Source organism: Temnothorax nylanderi, unplaced genomic scaffold (assembly GCF_030848795.1).
Source record: "Temnothorax nylanderi isolate EJ_2023f unplaced genomic scaffold, tnyl_v1.0 TNYL_tig0745_pilon, whole genome shotgun sequence".
Taxonomy (NCBI): Eukaryota; Metazoa; Arthropoda; class Insecta; order Hymenoptera; family Formicidae; genus Temnothorax; species Temnothorax nylanderi.
The window spans coordinates 43,849-58,356 of NW_027249807.1; the positions used below are offsets into that span (position 1 = coordinate 43,849).

Here is a 14,508-nt window from a genome sequence, read left to right on the forward strand (position 1 = left end):
CGGGAGCTGTTGTGCAGTATAATACGCAACAAGTTCTTACGCAAGTGCACCAAAACGTGTGTGGAAATGTTCCTCCGATTGTCGAGAGTTTAGAAAAACGACGACAAAAAAAGTTTTGATGACTAAAAATTATCGACAAATTCATGGCAAGCCCAAAAAATTTAAACAAGAGTCTGGAACAGATTGTTATTATGGTCCGCAATTACAAAAGCCAGACCTTCCGTCTGACGTATACCAACAACTTGAGCAAAATTATAAGCAAAAGTTGTTGGACAACGCAGAAAACAGACACAAAATTGAACAGGAGACAAGAGACCAAAGCGAATGTGAACTGTGGCAATTATTGAGACGTGAAATGTTAACGGCATCCAACTTTGGAGCTGTCTGTCGCATGAGACCAACGTCTTGTGCAGCGATTGTAAAAAGCATTTTGTATCCTTCGTTCATCGACAATGCAGCCATGACATATGGTCGCGAGAACGAAAAAGTTGCCAGAAACGAGTTGGCTGTAAAACTGAACAAAAACATCACACCATGCGGATTGTTCATTGATTATGAAAATCCATTCTTGGGTGCTTCTCCGGATAGACTTATTGATGAAGACGGTTTAGTAGAGATAAAATGTCCCTTGTCAGCTGAAAATTTAACAGCTGATGTGGCTGTCAAAACATTGTCTCAATTGAAGGGCATATCGATAAAAAGAATGCAAATAAAATGAATCGAAATAATCGATTCTTTTATCAAATTTGAGGCCAGTTAAACATAACGCAGCGAGATTATTGCATTTTCGCCATATGGACACCGGAAAGTATAAAAACAGTGGATGTGAAAAGAGACGATGTTTTTTGGAAAAATCAAATGCTGCCTTTCCTAACACGTTTCTATTATGAATGCATGCTTCCAGAAATTTTGGACAGCCGCCATAATAGACATATGGCAGTAAGAAATCCACAATATATAATGGAAGCTAAAGAAGCTAAAAAAGATAAAGATGCGCGTAGAAAAACAAATAGTCCGCAAAATAGCAGAGAAAGTAGTATTGAAAGGGAAATTTTAGAAGAATTTGTTCCAAAGAGCAAACGTTTAAGATGTGACGTTTTTTCAACAAAAGCACCATCTGCCGCTGTTACAGATGCACAGCAAGATGATGATTGCATCATAATCAGTTATGACAATAGCTATAATTTAACTGAAGATGATATAGCAAGACGCAGAAAGTGTCTGGATAACGTAACTGTTCCTCTTCATTTGATACAAGAGAATGTTTTGCCCACAAGTAGCGAAGTAACTAATGAATCATTAGATTTATTTTTACGTGTCATAAGAGAAACTACATGTTTCGAAACGCAAAGCGTTCAGTACATATATTATCCTGACCTGATTATAGCTAGTGACAGTAACAAAAGCTTACAAATCATTGGAGGGACTTGTACTCGTCACTGGCGATGTATTTACTTTGATGGATTTAAACTTCATGTGTATGATAGCCAACCTGGCTGTACATACAAAAAATTGGCAAAACAGGAGAAAATTTATATTCGCAAACGTTTTCCAAAAATAAACGTAAGTGATATAATTTTTGAAAAGGTCCAAAACAACCGGACGGTATGTTTTGCGGAATTTATGCTGCCGCTTTCGCTACAACTGTAGCCTTAGGAGGAAATCCTTGTGAGGAAAAATATTCGAATGACGTACAACGTATGAGACGTCATTTTATGAATATATAGAAAAATATGAATTATCACCTTTTCCCAGACAATAAATGTTTTTCACGTCACGCCAGTAAAAGAAAAAATAATTTACATTTCTAATATACGGTACTAACAAAATAAAATGTCAGAAGCGTCTATTTAGACGGTACTGACAAAATAAAATGCCAGAAGCGTCTATTTTGACGGTACTAACAAAATAAAATGTCACAAGCGTCTATTTTGACGGTACTGACAAAATAAAATCCCAGAAGCGTCTATTCTGACGGTACTGATTATTACAAATGTATCATTTGTAAATTACAATCGGAGAGACGGAAAAATATATTGGTTGCGTTCTCACGGGAATGGACGTTGGAGGGGCCCATTCTATTTTCTCAATATTCAAAACATATAGTTTTGTAACATTACTTTTGTACACTTGAGAAAAAATGTATTGTAAATATATTTGTCATTTTATATTATAAATATATAAACAGTACACACACACATATATATATAATAAAAGTTTGTATATTTTACATTATTCACTTTCGGTGAAATAAAAATACTAATAATACCCAGAACCTATGTTCATAATACATAATGCGCATATACATGCAATGTATATATGTAAAGAGAGTACACTCTCTTCAAATCTAGCGCGCTTAGTAGGCTCCACGCGCGTTTCTATGACACCCGCCGGATGTCTCGTCGAGGATTAAAGGAACAGCTGAGCAGAGGGGGGATAGAGAGAAGAAATATAAGAAAGAACACGTGTGAGAATAAAGAGGTTACATAAAGAGAATCAATTGCCATAAACGATAGAGGTGATTAAAGAAGAGTTGTGAAAGAGAGACGAATGATTAACCTTAATTGTCGTTTCTCTTATTTACAGGTAACTGGTAAATTGTGTATACATTGTAAATAGTAATATCGATTATAAGATAAAATCTCTTATTTACAGAGAAACAAATTTGGTTCATTTATTCGGATAACCTAAACCTCACATATAGAAAGATATTATAAAACGACAATTTCTGCCACAAAATAAAACTAAAATTTGAGTTCAGAGCTGTGGCTTCTCCAAAGGATAGCAAAAACACAGTGGTGGCCATAACCTCAATCATTACAGAACAAGGAGAGAAATATGCCATACCAAATGAACTCATCTATTCAGATATGCATAAGGAGTTAAGAAATACGGATGCTTTCAAAAAAGTAAAAGAGTCATTACAGAAGAGACATGACGAAGTGACAATATGGATAACGCTGTCAAAAGAATTGCAAAGCATATATTTGGACGAGGAAGGAAATGCCCAGTTTGGAGGGAGATATTTAAGACAAATACCTCCAGAGGATGTCAAAGAACACTCAGACTTGGGAAAAATATTGGAAAAATTAGTTGAAAAATCGGAAAAAAAAGAAGAGAAAAACTTAAAACACATTGCAGATAAATTTGTATTGGAAAAATTTAATTATAAAACATCTAACGTTAAACAATGGTTGAGCACATTTGAGAAGGAATGTGGAAGATTTAAAATAGAAAAAGATGAAACCAAGATCGAATTATTGAGGACATTCTTAGATGAAACCTGCCAGGACTGTGGTACACCTCTACAGTAATAAAAGGAGAGCACGAAAACGATTGGCACGGATAGAAACAGATATTAATGGAAACCTTTTCAAGTAAAGGATGGAGTAGCAGAACATATGCCCACTATTTTAAGTACAAAGAAGGCTCACTAGTACAATATGCGATAAAGAAAGAACGACTATTATTAGAAATAAATAAGGACATGGACGATAATACAATGATAGATAGAATCGCATTCGGGTTGCCAGGATTCATCAGAGAGAAAATCGACAGAGATGAAATGAAAGATATAAAAGATTTAATTAAGGAATTACAAAAGCTCAAAGGAATAACAGAGAAAAAGAAAATATTTAAAAAAGAAGGTAAACCAGAATACAAAGTCAAAAATGAAGAAAAAAACCATGCAAGACGTGCGAGGATACAGGTAAAGGTGTAAGATACCACCCAGAAGAGAAATGCTGGTTTAAACTAGAGAAAAAAGAGAAACCTAAAGCTATAGGAAGCAATTCAGTAATAGAAGTAGAATTAAGTACATAGAAAAAAAACGAGCAATCACACCATTGATCAAACTTAAGACGCTAATTGAGAATAAGATAGAAATAATGGGAACATACGACCCAGGTTCTCAAGTCTCCTTAATAAACTCGAAGTGGATAAAGATAAAAGATGGGGGGGAATTCACAACCGAAAATTTGTACACCAATGCTGATTTTTGGCATTGTTGTAAAACACTGCCGACATTTTCGTACACTGCCGACAATGCTTAGTCAATGCCTATAATGCCGTCAATCCTATATTAAAATCAAGGCAATGCCATGCAATTATGAACACTGCCGCGTACTGCCCATTATCATACGCCAATGCCTACACAAGAATCCTAAAGCTTTTTCAAAGTATTCTACACAATTGTACAAAAAACTCCAAAAAATTTTATTTACGAACTGTATCTATACATTGTAATGTAATTGCACATTATTATGTGATGTCTTATGCATAGGTATACCTAACTTTGAACAGTAGAACACTAAAAAAAATAATCAAAATAAATTTTAAACATTCTTCTTTAAACATTCTTTACATTTAAATGTAACTGCACATTATTATGTGATGCCTTATGCATATTATAACTATAAACAATAGAACACTAAAAATAATAATAAAAATAATGAAAATAAACTTTACATTCTTGTTAATTACTTATCTTTTTTAAACATTTTGTACTTTTTTTCAATTGCACACAAGTCGTATCTTTTAAGGTTGAATGGACTTAAGCCTAAAAGCGAAATAGGTCCATAAAAAATATAACATTTTTTGACCTGTTGCACGTCTTCTTGTTTGGGCCAGTTAAAACTGTCCAAATTTCGGTACAAAAATTTTATCTGACACGTTGTCTCTTCGATTTTTATTATTCTTCCTATATACCACTGATCATCATAGTATACTGCGTAGTATTTTTCTTCAACAATGGCTATTTGTTGCTTCTTTGGGGCCTCCGAATCAGAGCTACTGTGTTCTGCCACATGTTCACTGCCGTTGCTTTCAAATTCTGAAATGTAGTCATCTTCAGTTTCCGTCTCACTTTCTTCAACTTGCTTCTCTTCCAATTTACTTTTTTTATTCTTTGGTTTTATAGATTTCTTTATTCTCTTTCGACTTTTTAAACGTTTTGTTTTTGGAAGGGTTTTTTGAGAGCCCATTCCCTTTACTCTCTCTAGCCGGTCGGCAGACAAACGACTTTTGTTTTCGGTAAAAAACCAGCAAAGGGTTGATTTTTTTATCGTCATTGTTTTGCCAGTCTTCAGTTTTATTTTTAAAACTAATTTATTATTAATTGGAGTTTGACTAAAATCTTTCAGATCCAGATGATCCATGTTTTGAAAAATAGTTTTAGATTCAGTAATATCATTGAGGTCTGTTTCGGAAATATACCCTGAATTTTCATTTGGTGATATACTATGCTCGTCGCTGTCAGATTCACTCCGGTTGTCTTCCTGATCAAAATAATCAGCAGAGTCTGGTTTTATATGTATCGTATAAAAAGCTTCTTCTGTAGCATTTATTCCTAACGCAAGACAATCAGTTAGTGCGTCAGCTTTAGCGCGGAAAAGAATATCTTTGATTTCACTAAGTGTTATTAATTTTTCACGATCTTTTTCTGCTGTATTTCCCAATTTTGACGAGCACTTTTCCCTCGGAAAGATAAATGAATCTCCTAAAATGAGTTATAAAGTAATAGGAAAAATAATATAATAATAATAGAGTAATAAAATTGAATTATATTGTAGTATATAAAAGACATACCTAAGTCAGTGACGATTTCGTTTATCATCTGAATTCTGGACAGCCTTCGCAAAAGGTCTAGTATAGAAAAATTTACAATTGTCGAGTAAGTGCTTGTCATTGACCTTGTTTGACGAAATATTCGTTCACAAGTTTGGCTTGAAAAGAACCAGGGTAAAAACTGTTCTGGGTTATCCTTTAGTTTAATTAGTAGTAAAATAAGTCCATGACCATTAAGCTCTATACATGTATACGTATTTGAAGTTATAAAGTTCTTGAGAACAATCTTATTTATGTAGAGCCAATGTCTCCAGGCCCTCAAAAAAAATATTGTATACCACATATTATAAACTCGATCCGAACAAGTTAATGATTTGTTTAGGAAGGCTTCTTCAATTTTATTCATTAGGGTCAGGTATTGAATAGTACATTTGCTACCAGGTATCTGCTTTAAAGTGTTTCTCACTTTATCAGAAGATATTTTTTTTGCGGCATCGAAGTTCATTTTATCTTGAGCTATAATTTAATAAAAAGTAATCAGAAAACGAATGTCTACAACTATGCCAAATCCTACTAATCAATTATTATATTCTACAATGAGGATCTCAATTATGGATAATTGAGGTCCTCATCGTAAAATATAATAATTGATTAGTAGGATTAGAAATATGTATTTGGTACACTATGAAATATTATCGTAACTAACCAATCAGTTACAATTCCAATACTTACAATTCAAATCCGATTTACATAATAAATGGGTGTCTTTATGATATTTGTCAACCATTTCCTCTAAATGTTCTGAAGAAATATTTTCACATCCCAGCTTCATAGTTAATCCTGGTTTTAAAAGCCTTGTCTTCATTTTTGTGAGGATATGTACTGTGTCTTGAATTACTGTCGCCTTATCGGTGTTAAAAGGCATCTAAAAAATTAAAAACGGTATTATTCAATTGTCAATACATAAACAAAAATAAGTTACTTACCTGGAAATATGGAGAAAGCTCATTGGATGCATTTTGATCTGGAAAATTACTAAATATTTTCATTCCTTTCAAGCAACGGGTATCGCCATCAGAGGAAAAACCCTCTACAACAATTCCAAGTTTTGCAGCCTCTTGTATCAGGAAATTCCATCTGTGCACTACTTCTTTGTAGGTAAATTTATTGTCACTCCCAAATATGCAAAGACAAAAAGCTGGCACTTTCTCTTCTAGAGGCTGCGCCATAAAAACGTAAGCATTATTGGATAAAATGCCTGTTTGAAACGCTTCCTGTATATCCCAGGCTGAATTCACAATAAATTTTTCAGTTAAAGGAAAGCCGGTTTCGTCATTTTTGTCAAGCACAAATCCAACAAGTTTGTTTGACTTTGGATCGTACTGAATTCTCTTCAACACTGCAGTTTGATCTTCGCTAATAAACACTTTTAATGGAAGTTTCCTTGCATTCAGATACATTTTTAAATTAGCCATATAAAGAACGCCCTCTTGCACAGTTACATTTTCATTTAAAGTTCTCTTTAATGTTGAAAGAGATGGAAGAACATTCTTCAAATTGCTTTCTAAAGTCTCATAAGTAAGTTTACCTCCAATTATGAATAAGTACAAAGAAAACTTTATCAACTCATCAGTGAACCTATTGTGATTCGAAGAACAACTGCTGTTATTTTGCGCAGAAGTCATAAGGACTGTCAAAAAGTTACTCATATTTATATTTTCCATATTAAAATTATCTTTACATGACTTTATAATTGTGCTTCCAATTTCAGTGTTCTCTGCAAGTATTTGTTGCATATGTTCCTCTATTTCAAAGAAAGATGTAATTTTTGCTTGATCTTTTGAAAGCCATTCTAGTCTTCTACAGTTTCTTTGTCGACGGGAATATTTCTCATCTTGCCACTTTGATTTTTTAGGAGTGTCAGTAAAAATAACGTTACGAGGCTTTAAGGAAACGGCAGAATTCCCCGCCTCATGGAAAGTTCTACCGTTTTCAAAAAAATCCTGAGTGATTAAGTCGTTAGAATCTGACGCTCTAGTGCTGTTTAAATTGGGGTCAGAATCACTATTGAATTCTGCAATAGAGGGACTTCCACCTACAGAACGATAAACGACAGCATTTTCTCGCTCCGTAACAAGATCTTGGAGGCTGGACTCCAGATCAGCGTTAGTTTCCAAAGTAGACTGACTAGTTAGAGGGCCACTTATTGTAGATACGTCATCCACATCTATTGTATCGGCACTGGTAACATTTTTCTTAGGATTTTTGACATTTATAAATTCTAGAATTGAGACAGTTTTCAGGGATTTTTGTGTGGGCTTTTGTTTCAATTTATCCGATCCATTTAGTTCCCCTTCAAAATGGGTTTTAAAATGAGAATTGAAATTTGAACAAATCCATTTCCGCCCATACTTTCCAATAGCCACGCTGACTTTAATTTTTTGCTCGCAAATAATACAAGTTATGTGTGCAAACAGGGGATTTTCTTCAGGATTTTCAAAAATTACGTCAACTTTCAATTTATTAATTTTGTTCAAAATTTGGGCAGCTTCCTGTTCCTTTAATTTTTTATTACAAAAAGCTTTGATATAATTACGACTTATGTTTAGTATATGAGTTTCATCCTCAGTTATACCTGCATTATTATTTTTCGCTTGAGAGCGAGGTACTGGATTTGACAAATTAGGAAGACGCGAAGAGGCTTGTTTTAGTTTGTAAGGTTTGTTAGTTTCATTTCTGTCTTTACTTCTACATTTACAGCGGCAGGTTTGCCCACTTAATTTTAAATGTTCTCCACCACACAATTCCACACATGCATTTTTTATGTTAATCAATAAGTTTCTGTGCCCGTTAAGAATTTTAAACAGCATAGGTTTTTTGAAGAAAATGCCGTAAAAAGTTTCAGTTTCCTCTTTTGAAAGGAGCTGCCATAATTCTTCCTGAGCAAATTTTTCCATTTGGTTCATATCTGCATCGGTGATGTTTTGGAACTGAGATAAAGAGTTCCATCCACAGTAATTTATTAACATTAATATATTATTTGGAAGGTTCGGAAATTTGTTTTCAATCAAAGACTCAAATGTGATTTTTTCCGAAGGTTCACCGGATGGTAAAGTTTTGGTTGTCGGGCATGCATTCTCTGAAATATAAAATCAAAATTGAAAAAAGATGCTTCTCGAAAACATCGCATAATTTTTCGCGTATTTTATAGCGAACTAGTTGAAGAGGCTTAGCGGTGATAGAGCGCTGGCACACGAGTGGTTTGTGCCGCGCGGCAGAGTGCTCTTTCTCTCTCTATCTCACGCGACGTCTCTGAGAGAAAGAGAGAGAGAGAGAGAGAGAGAGAGAGAGAGAGAGAGAGAGAGAGAGAGAGAGAGAGAGAGAGAGAGAGAGAGAGAGAGAGAGAGAGAGGGAGAGAGGGAGAGAGAGAGAGGGAGAGGGAGAGGGAGGGAGAGGGAGGGAGAGGGAGGGAGAGAGAGAGAGTACTCTGCCGCGCGGCACAAACCGCTCGTGCGCCCTTAGTTATGGGGTTAGGAATTTAACCTATCACCTACACTATTAAGATGAGCAAATTATACTTACCCATATTAATTTTGTTAACCGCACTACTTTAAATCCACTATCAGGCACGAAAACTTGCTAACTATACACATAAAAGTCCGTTATTGTTTTGACTGTACGCTGCTTGCAAGCGCGGGGTGCCGTTTGTCATTACTACATGCCATGCGCATACTCAGGAATAAGCGGGAATAAGAGTAGGGGGCGTCCCCACTGCCGTACTGCCGAGCCAATGCCGGATAAAATTCGGACACTGCCTTAGCAATGCTATGCAATACCTCCCGCACTGCCACTGCCACAAGTCATTATTACCACTCCTCAACCACTGACGACAATGCCGTCAATATTATAGGCCACTGCTTACTTTTTTCAGTCCACTGTCGAAATTTTGTACACCAATGCCGGCTGTGAATTTCCCCCCAATAAAAGATAATAAAGAAGACGTAAACAAAATATTCTTAAAGTCAGTCAATGGTGTGAATCATACAAATGGACTAGTAAGAACAAGAATAAAAATATTGGACATAGAAAAAGAAGTGGACATCTACATAGTCGAAAGAGAAGACTTCGAAGACTTCATAATAGGATTAGATTTAATCCCCGTGTTCAAGTTAAGGCTAAATGAAAATTTAGAAGTTTCACAGAGAACAGAAAAGGAGATAGAAAAACCAAAGATGATATCAAGCGGAATAAAAAATGAAGCTATAGATTGTTCGGTAAATTTTAATGAACATGTGGAAATAGATGAATTCCAAACAGAGACAGAACATTTGGATAGAGATAAAAAGATCAAGATAGAAAAATTGATAAACAACAACAAATCAGCGTTTGCAAAGGACAAATACGACGTGGGAACCGTGAACGAGTACAAGGCTAGAATTGATCTAATAGTGGAGAAATACAGCAGTAAAAGACCATATAGATGTAACATAAATGACAAAAAAGAAATAAAAAAACAAATAGCCAAATTACTGGAGAAAGAATTAATTGAAGAGTCCTATAGTCCTTTTGCTGCACCTGTCACGCTAGCATATAAGAAAGATGAAGGAAAAACACGCATGTGCATAGACTTTAGGGATTTAAACAAAAACGTTGTCCCCCAAGCACAACCATTTCCTTTAATAGAGGATATAATAATAAGAGCCAGAAACTGTAAATACTTTACGACACTAGACATAAACTCAGCTTTCTGGTCAATACCACTAAGAATTGAAGATAGAAGAAAAACGGGATTTGTAACGCAAGATGGTCATTTTCAATGGACATGTCTGCCGTTTGGTTTAAAAACGTTCCCAGCTATATTCCAACGGATCCTGATTAACATACTGAGAAAATATGGATTACTTGAATTTGCGATAAACTATATAGACGACATCCTAATATACTCACGAACGTTTGAAGAGCACCTAGACCACATAAAAAAAGTCTTAGATGCAATAAAAAAGGAAGAATTCAGGTTAAAATTTAAGAAATGCACGTTCGCTGCTAGTTCAGTTAGATATCTAGGACATGTAATGGGAGAAAATACGGTTACACCATTGAAAGATAACATAACATCAATAAAAAAATTCCCGACTCCTACCACACAAAAGCAGATCAGGCAATTTCTGGGAAAAATAAACTTTTACCACGAGTACTGTCACGACTTTTTCACTCCCGGAGCGGTCCGGGGCGTGTGCCGAATCAAAAGGGGAACGGAGAGCGGGATGATAGGCCTCTCCGGTGATTCTCTCGCACCTCCGACACTCCGCGAAACGATTTTAATGTTGGGCGCCAAACGCGTGAATTCGCGTCCGCGAAATCGCGAGGAACCAAAAACGAGACGCAAAACGAAATAAGTCGGTGTGCGAGGGAATGGCTAGCTCGACCTAATAGCAGGGCGGGGTTGATGAAAGGCAGCGCAGTATTCGGCGGGGTGACGCCTAATAAAGAATGTCGTAACTCAAGCCGTTAACAAATAAAGAATAACCTTTATTCTGTAATAATCCCCGGATGAACAGTAGATAATAGCAGAACATTTCGCGAATCAATAACCTAAATAAACGCGAAATAATAGCGTGAGATACCGCGAAATGATAATGCGCCACGCTCGGAGCGCGTGAGCGCAAGGTCCAAACCCGTGCAGGAATTCTGTCGCCAAATAATCTAAATCTAGCGCAAGTCATAATGTTAATCTAACGCAAGTAACAATCCTAATCTAACGCAGAGAATAAACGTGACGCGAGTAACGTCCCAACGCAAGAAGGAACGAACGCAACATGTGATATCGCCAAGGACATCCTAACGCGAAAATAAGGCGCCGGGGCGCGCGACATAACGCGAAATACTAAACTAACGCGAGGAAATATGCGGAATCACCGCGAGCAATACTATAACTAACGCGAAAGTACCGATTTATCCTAACGCAGGAAACTGAGCTTAACGCAAGTGATCCTGATCGAACGCAACACGCGATCGTCAGCGATCGTCCAACGCGAAAAATGATGCGCCGAGACACTCGGCGTAACGCGAAATACTCGAATTAACGCGAGAAAGATTACGGAATTATCGCGAGTAATAACGAGACGCAATATTAGGTCAACGCGAATGGCATCTTAAAGCGAACAACGTCCTAACGCGAATAATACCTCAACGCAGCCGATATCGCGAGGATACTCTAAAGGTCCGAACGCGAATCGTAAGTAACGCAATTAAACCAACGCGAATAACCGTCTGATGCCATTAATATCGCGTGCAGAATCTAAGATTCGACCGGGCGAAGTACTACGCACAACGAGACACGCGGTCGTGAACGCGAAGGGCGCGAGAAATGGCGTATTCGCGATATCGAATGTCGTCATTGACGCGCCTACCGCGATCTCCAGGAGTCCGTAGACTTTGATCGCGATCCCAAGGCCACGAGACCATTCCGGTGCCCCTCGCTCTCGCCATCGATCGCTAAATACGCCTTGTCGGCGGATACGTTAATTATCGCGAATATTACCGAGCGAGAGCGCGACCCGGGGAGCGGTGTCGTGGCTTTACATGCTGAATATTACCGAGGCAACCTCACCGTAGGCTGATTCTCTCTCGAGGATCTTCGCCGTCGTCCCAAGGGTCGGAAGAGTAGCCGCGAGAAGTTCGACAAGCTCCAACGTTCGAAACGACGAAGTGCAGAACACAAAATTATCGCGACTTAGATTTTGCGTGTTTCGGTTGGCGAGGACGATCCAAGAATGCTCCCGAAATTTCGCTCGATGGCGGAATCGATAGCGCACCCCACCCCGGGCGTACGCGGCCCCGCGACGTTGGGGCGCGGACCAATGAGGGGTGAGCTCGCAGGCTCGCGGCGGATTCGTGCGTAGGGCCGTGAATTACGGCTTTCCGCAGGGCGCTAAACGGCCCTTCGCTCGCGCGGCAAATTTTCCGGGATTCTTCCCGGCGGCGGACGGGACGTGTCTGCCTCCGCGTTCCTCCTTTTCGGTTTGGGAATGGTGGCCATCCATCCCGGAATCCGGTCAGCAGTGTGAGGAGGGCAGGTGAGCTGATTTAGCCCCGGCTCCCCGGGGCCCTGCCATTATGGGTCCGCCTGCCGCGGGGTCACGCGCCGCGCGCGTGTTTTCCTGCGCTCCGTCGCTCTCGGCGGCCCGCGAGCTGTCGCTTCGATCCGCTTTCCGTCGTCCGATTTCTCACCTTTGTCCTTTTCGTCGACTCCGTTTTCCGCGATCCTCGGCATCCTCTCAGGAAACTCCGGTCTTCGGCTCGGTGAGGCGCCACGCAAATGATACAAAATAAAATAAAGGATCAGAATATCGTAACGCAATTATAATATGCCCCTGGAGACCTCGCATCGATTCGTTGAACCGTCCTCGGGCGTGAAAAAGATCGCGAAACCCGCGCCTTGTGACGGCGGCGGGGCGCTGCAACGATGCAGCGAAACTGCAACGTCACAGTACATAGAAAAGAGCTCAATACTATTAGATCCATTACACCAGCTACTAAGGAAGAATACAGAATTCGTATGGACAGAGGATTGCGAAAAGGCTTTCAAAAACATAAAGGAGATGCTATGCTCCCAACCAGTGTTAGAGATATTCGACAAAGACCTTCCAATCAAAATATATACAGATGCATCACTGAAAGGCATAGGCGCAATTTTAAAACAAACACAAGATGATGGAAAAGAAAAACCTGTGGCCTACTTTTCAAAGAAACTCAATGAATCATAAAAGAAAAAAAAAGCGATATATCTTGAATGCCTAGCCATAAAAGAGGCAATAAAATACTGGCAACACTGGCTGATAGGGAGATACTTCGAAGTACACTCGGACCACAAACCACTACAAAACATGAATATAAGAGCACGAACAGACGAAGAATTAGGCGAGCTAACGCACTACCTATCCCAATACGACTTTAAAATAATATACATCCCAGAGAAAAATAATACAGAGGCGGACTGCTTAAGTAGAAACCCGGTTTTAGAACCAAAGATAGAAGAAGAAGAGGACTTATTGAAAACGGTAAATTTTATTGAAATAGATGACATAAAATTAGATCAGATGAACAACATAGTACTACAAAATGAAAAAGAAAAATTGATAAAAAGAAATGAAATATATTATAAGAAAATAAAAAAAGAGAGAAAATCATACTATCTGAGAAGGCCAGTATCGATTTAATTAAGAAAGTACACAAAGAATGGTGTCACACAGGAACAACACAAACAAGAATGAAAATAAGCCCATATTATACTGCTAAAAATTTAATGGAGAATATAAAAAAATATGTAAAGAATGCGATACATGCATTAGGAATAAATCAAGAGGACAACATAAATTCGGCTCAATGTCACAGTTAGGACCAGCGACTAAAGCTTTCGAAATTATGTCCATAAACACAATTGGAGGATTTGGGAGCAATAGATCGACCAAAAAATATATACATCTACTCGTCGATCATTTCACGAGATACGCGTTTATCTCAACATCAAAAACTCAAAACGCCAACAATTTTATAAAATTAGTTCAAACTGTGCTAGAAATAGAAAATATCGGAACAATCTTAACGGATCAATACCCCGGAATAAATTCGAGAGAATTTAAGGACTATTTAAAAAAGAAAGAAGTGCAACTAATTTTTACTGCAATAAATGCACCATTTTCTAATGGCCTGAACGAAAGGTTGAATCAGACGCTAATAAATAAAATGAGATGTAGAATAAACGAAGAGAACAAGAAGAGAGCATGGACATCGATAGCGAGAGAATGTGTGAACAAGTATAATAAACTAGAACATACAATCACAGGATTTACACCAGAGTACCTACTACATGGCACAGACACCAGCAATATACCAGAAGAATTAAGAAGAAAGAAAAACGGAGAAGACTGGAGAAAAGATAAG

At 37.8% G+C, this 14,508-nt stretch overlaps 1 protein-coding gene and 1 pseudogene across 1 annotated transcript; one reads left to right on the forward strand and one right to left on the reverse strand.

The window, feature by feature from the left end:
• The first annotated feature begins 460 nt into the window (after positions 1-460).
• Positions 461-3,849, forward strand: LOC139785154 (uncharacterized; annotated as a pseudogene).
• A 687-nt stretch (positions 3,850-4,536) lies between these two features.
• LOC139785155 (uncharacterized) lies at positions 4,537-9,538 on the reverse strand. The gene is made up of 7 exons (XM_071724298.1): positions 9,148-9,538; positions 6,552-8,704; positions 6,298-6,490; positions 5,587-6,081; positions 5,215-5,347; positions 4,708-4,893; positions 4,537-4,558 (listed from the first exon to the last, which is right to left on the reverse strand). The coding sequence occupies exons 1-7, from the start codon at positions 9,149-9,151 to the stop codon at positions 4,537-4,539; spliced, it is 3,186 nt and encodes a 1,061-aa protein (XP_071580399.1). The 5' UTR covers positions 9,152-9,538.
• Positions 9,539-14,508: the final 4,970 nt, after the last annotated feature.

Bases quoted from the DNA above. Each gene is read 5' to 3' on its own strand.
- LOC139785155 (XM_071724298.1), bottom strand. The intron at 6,491-6,551 runs GTAAGTAACTTA...TTAATTTTTTAG, and splicing joins AGCTTTCTCCATATTTCCAG to ATGCCTTTTAACACCGATAA. The intron at 4,894-5,214 runs GTATATTTCCGA...GAATAAAAAAAG, and splicing joins TCACCAAATGAAAATTCAGG to TAAATTGGAAGAGAAGCAAG.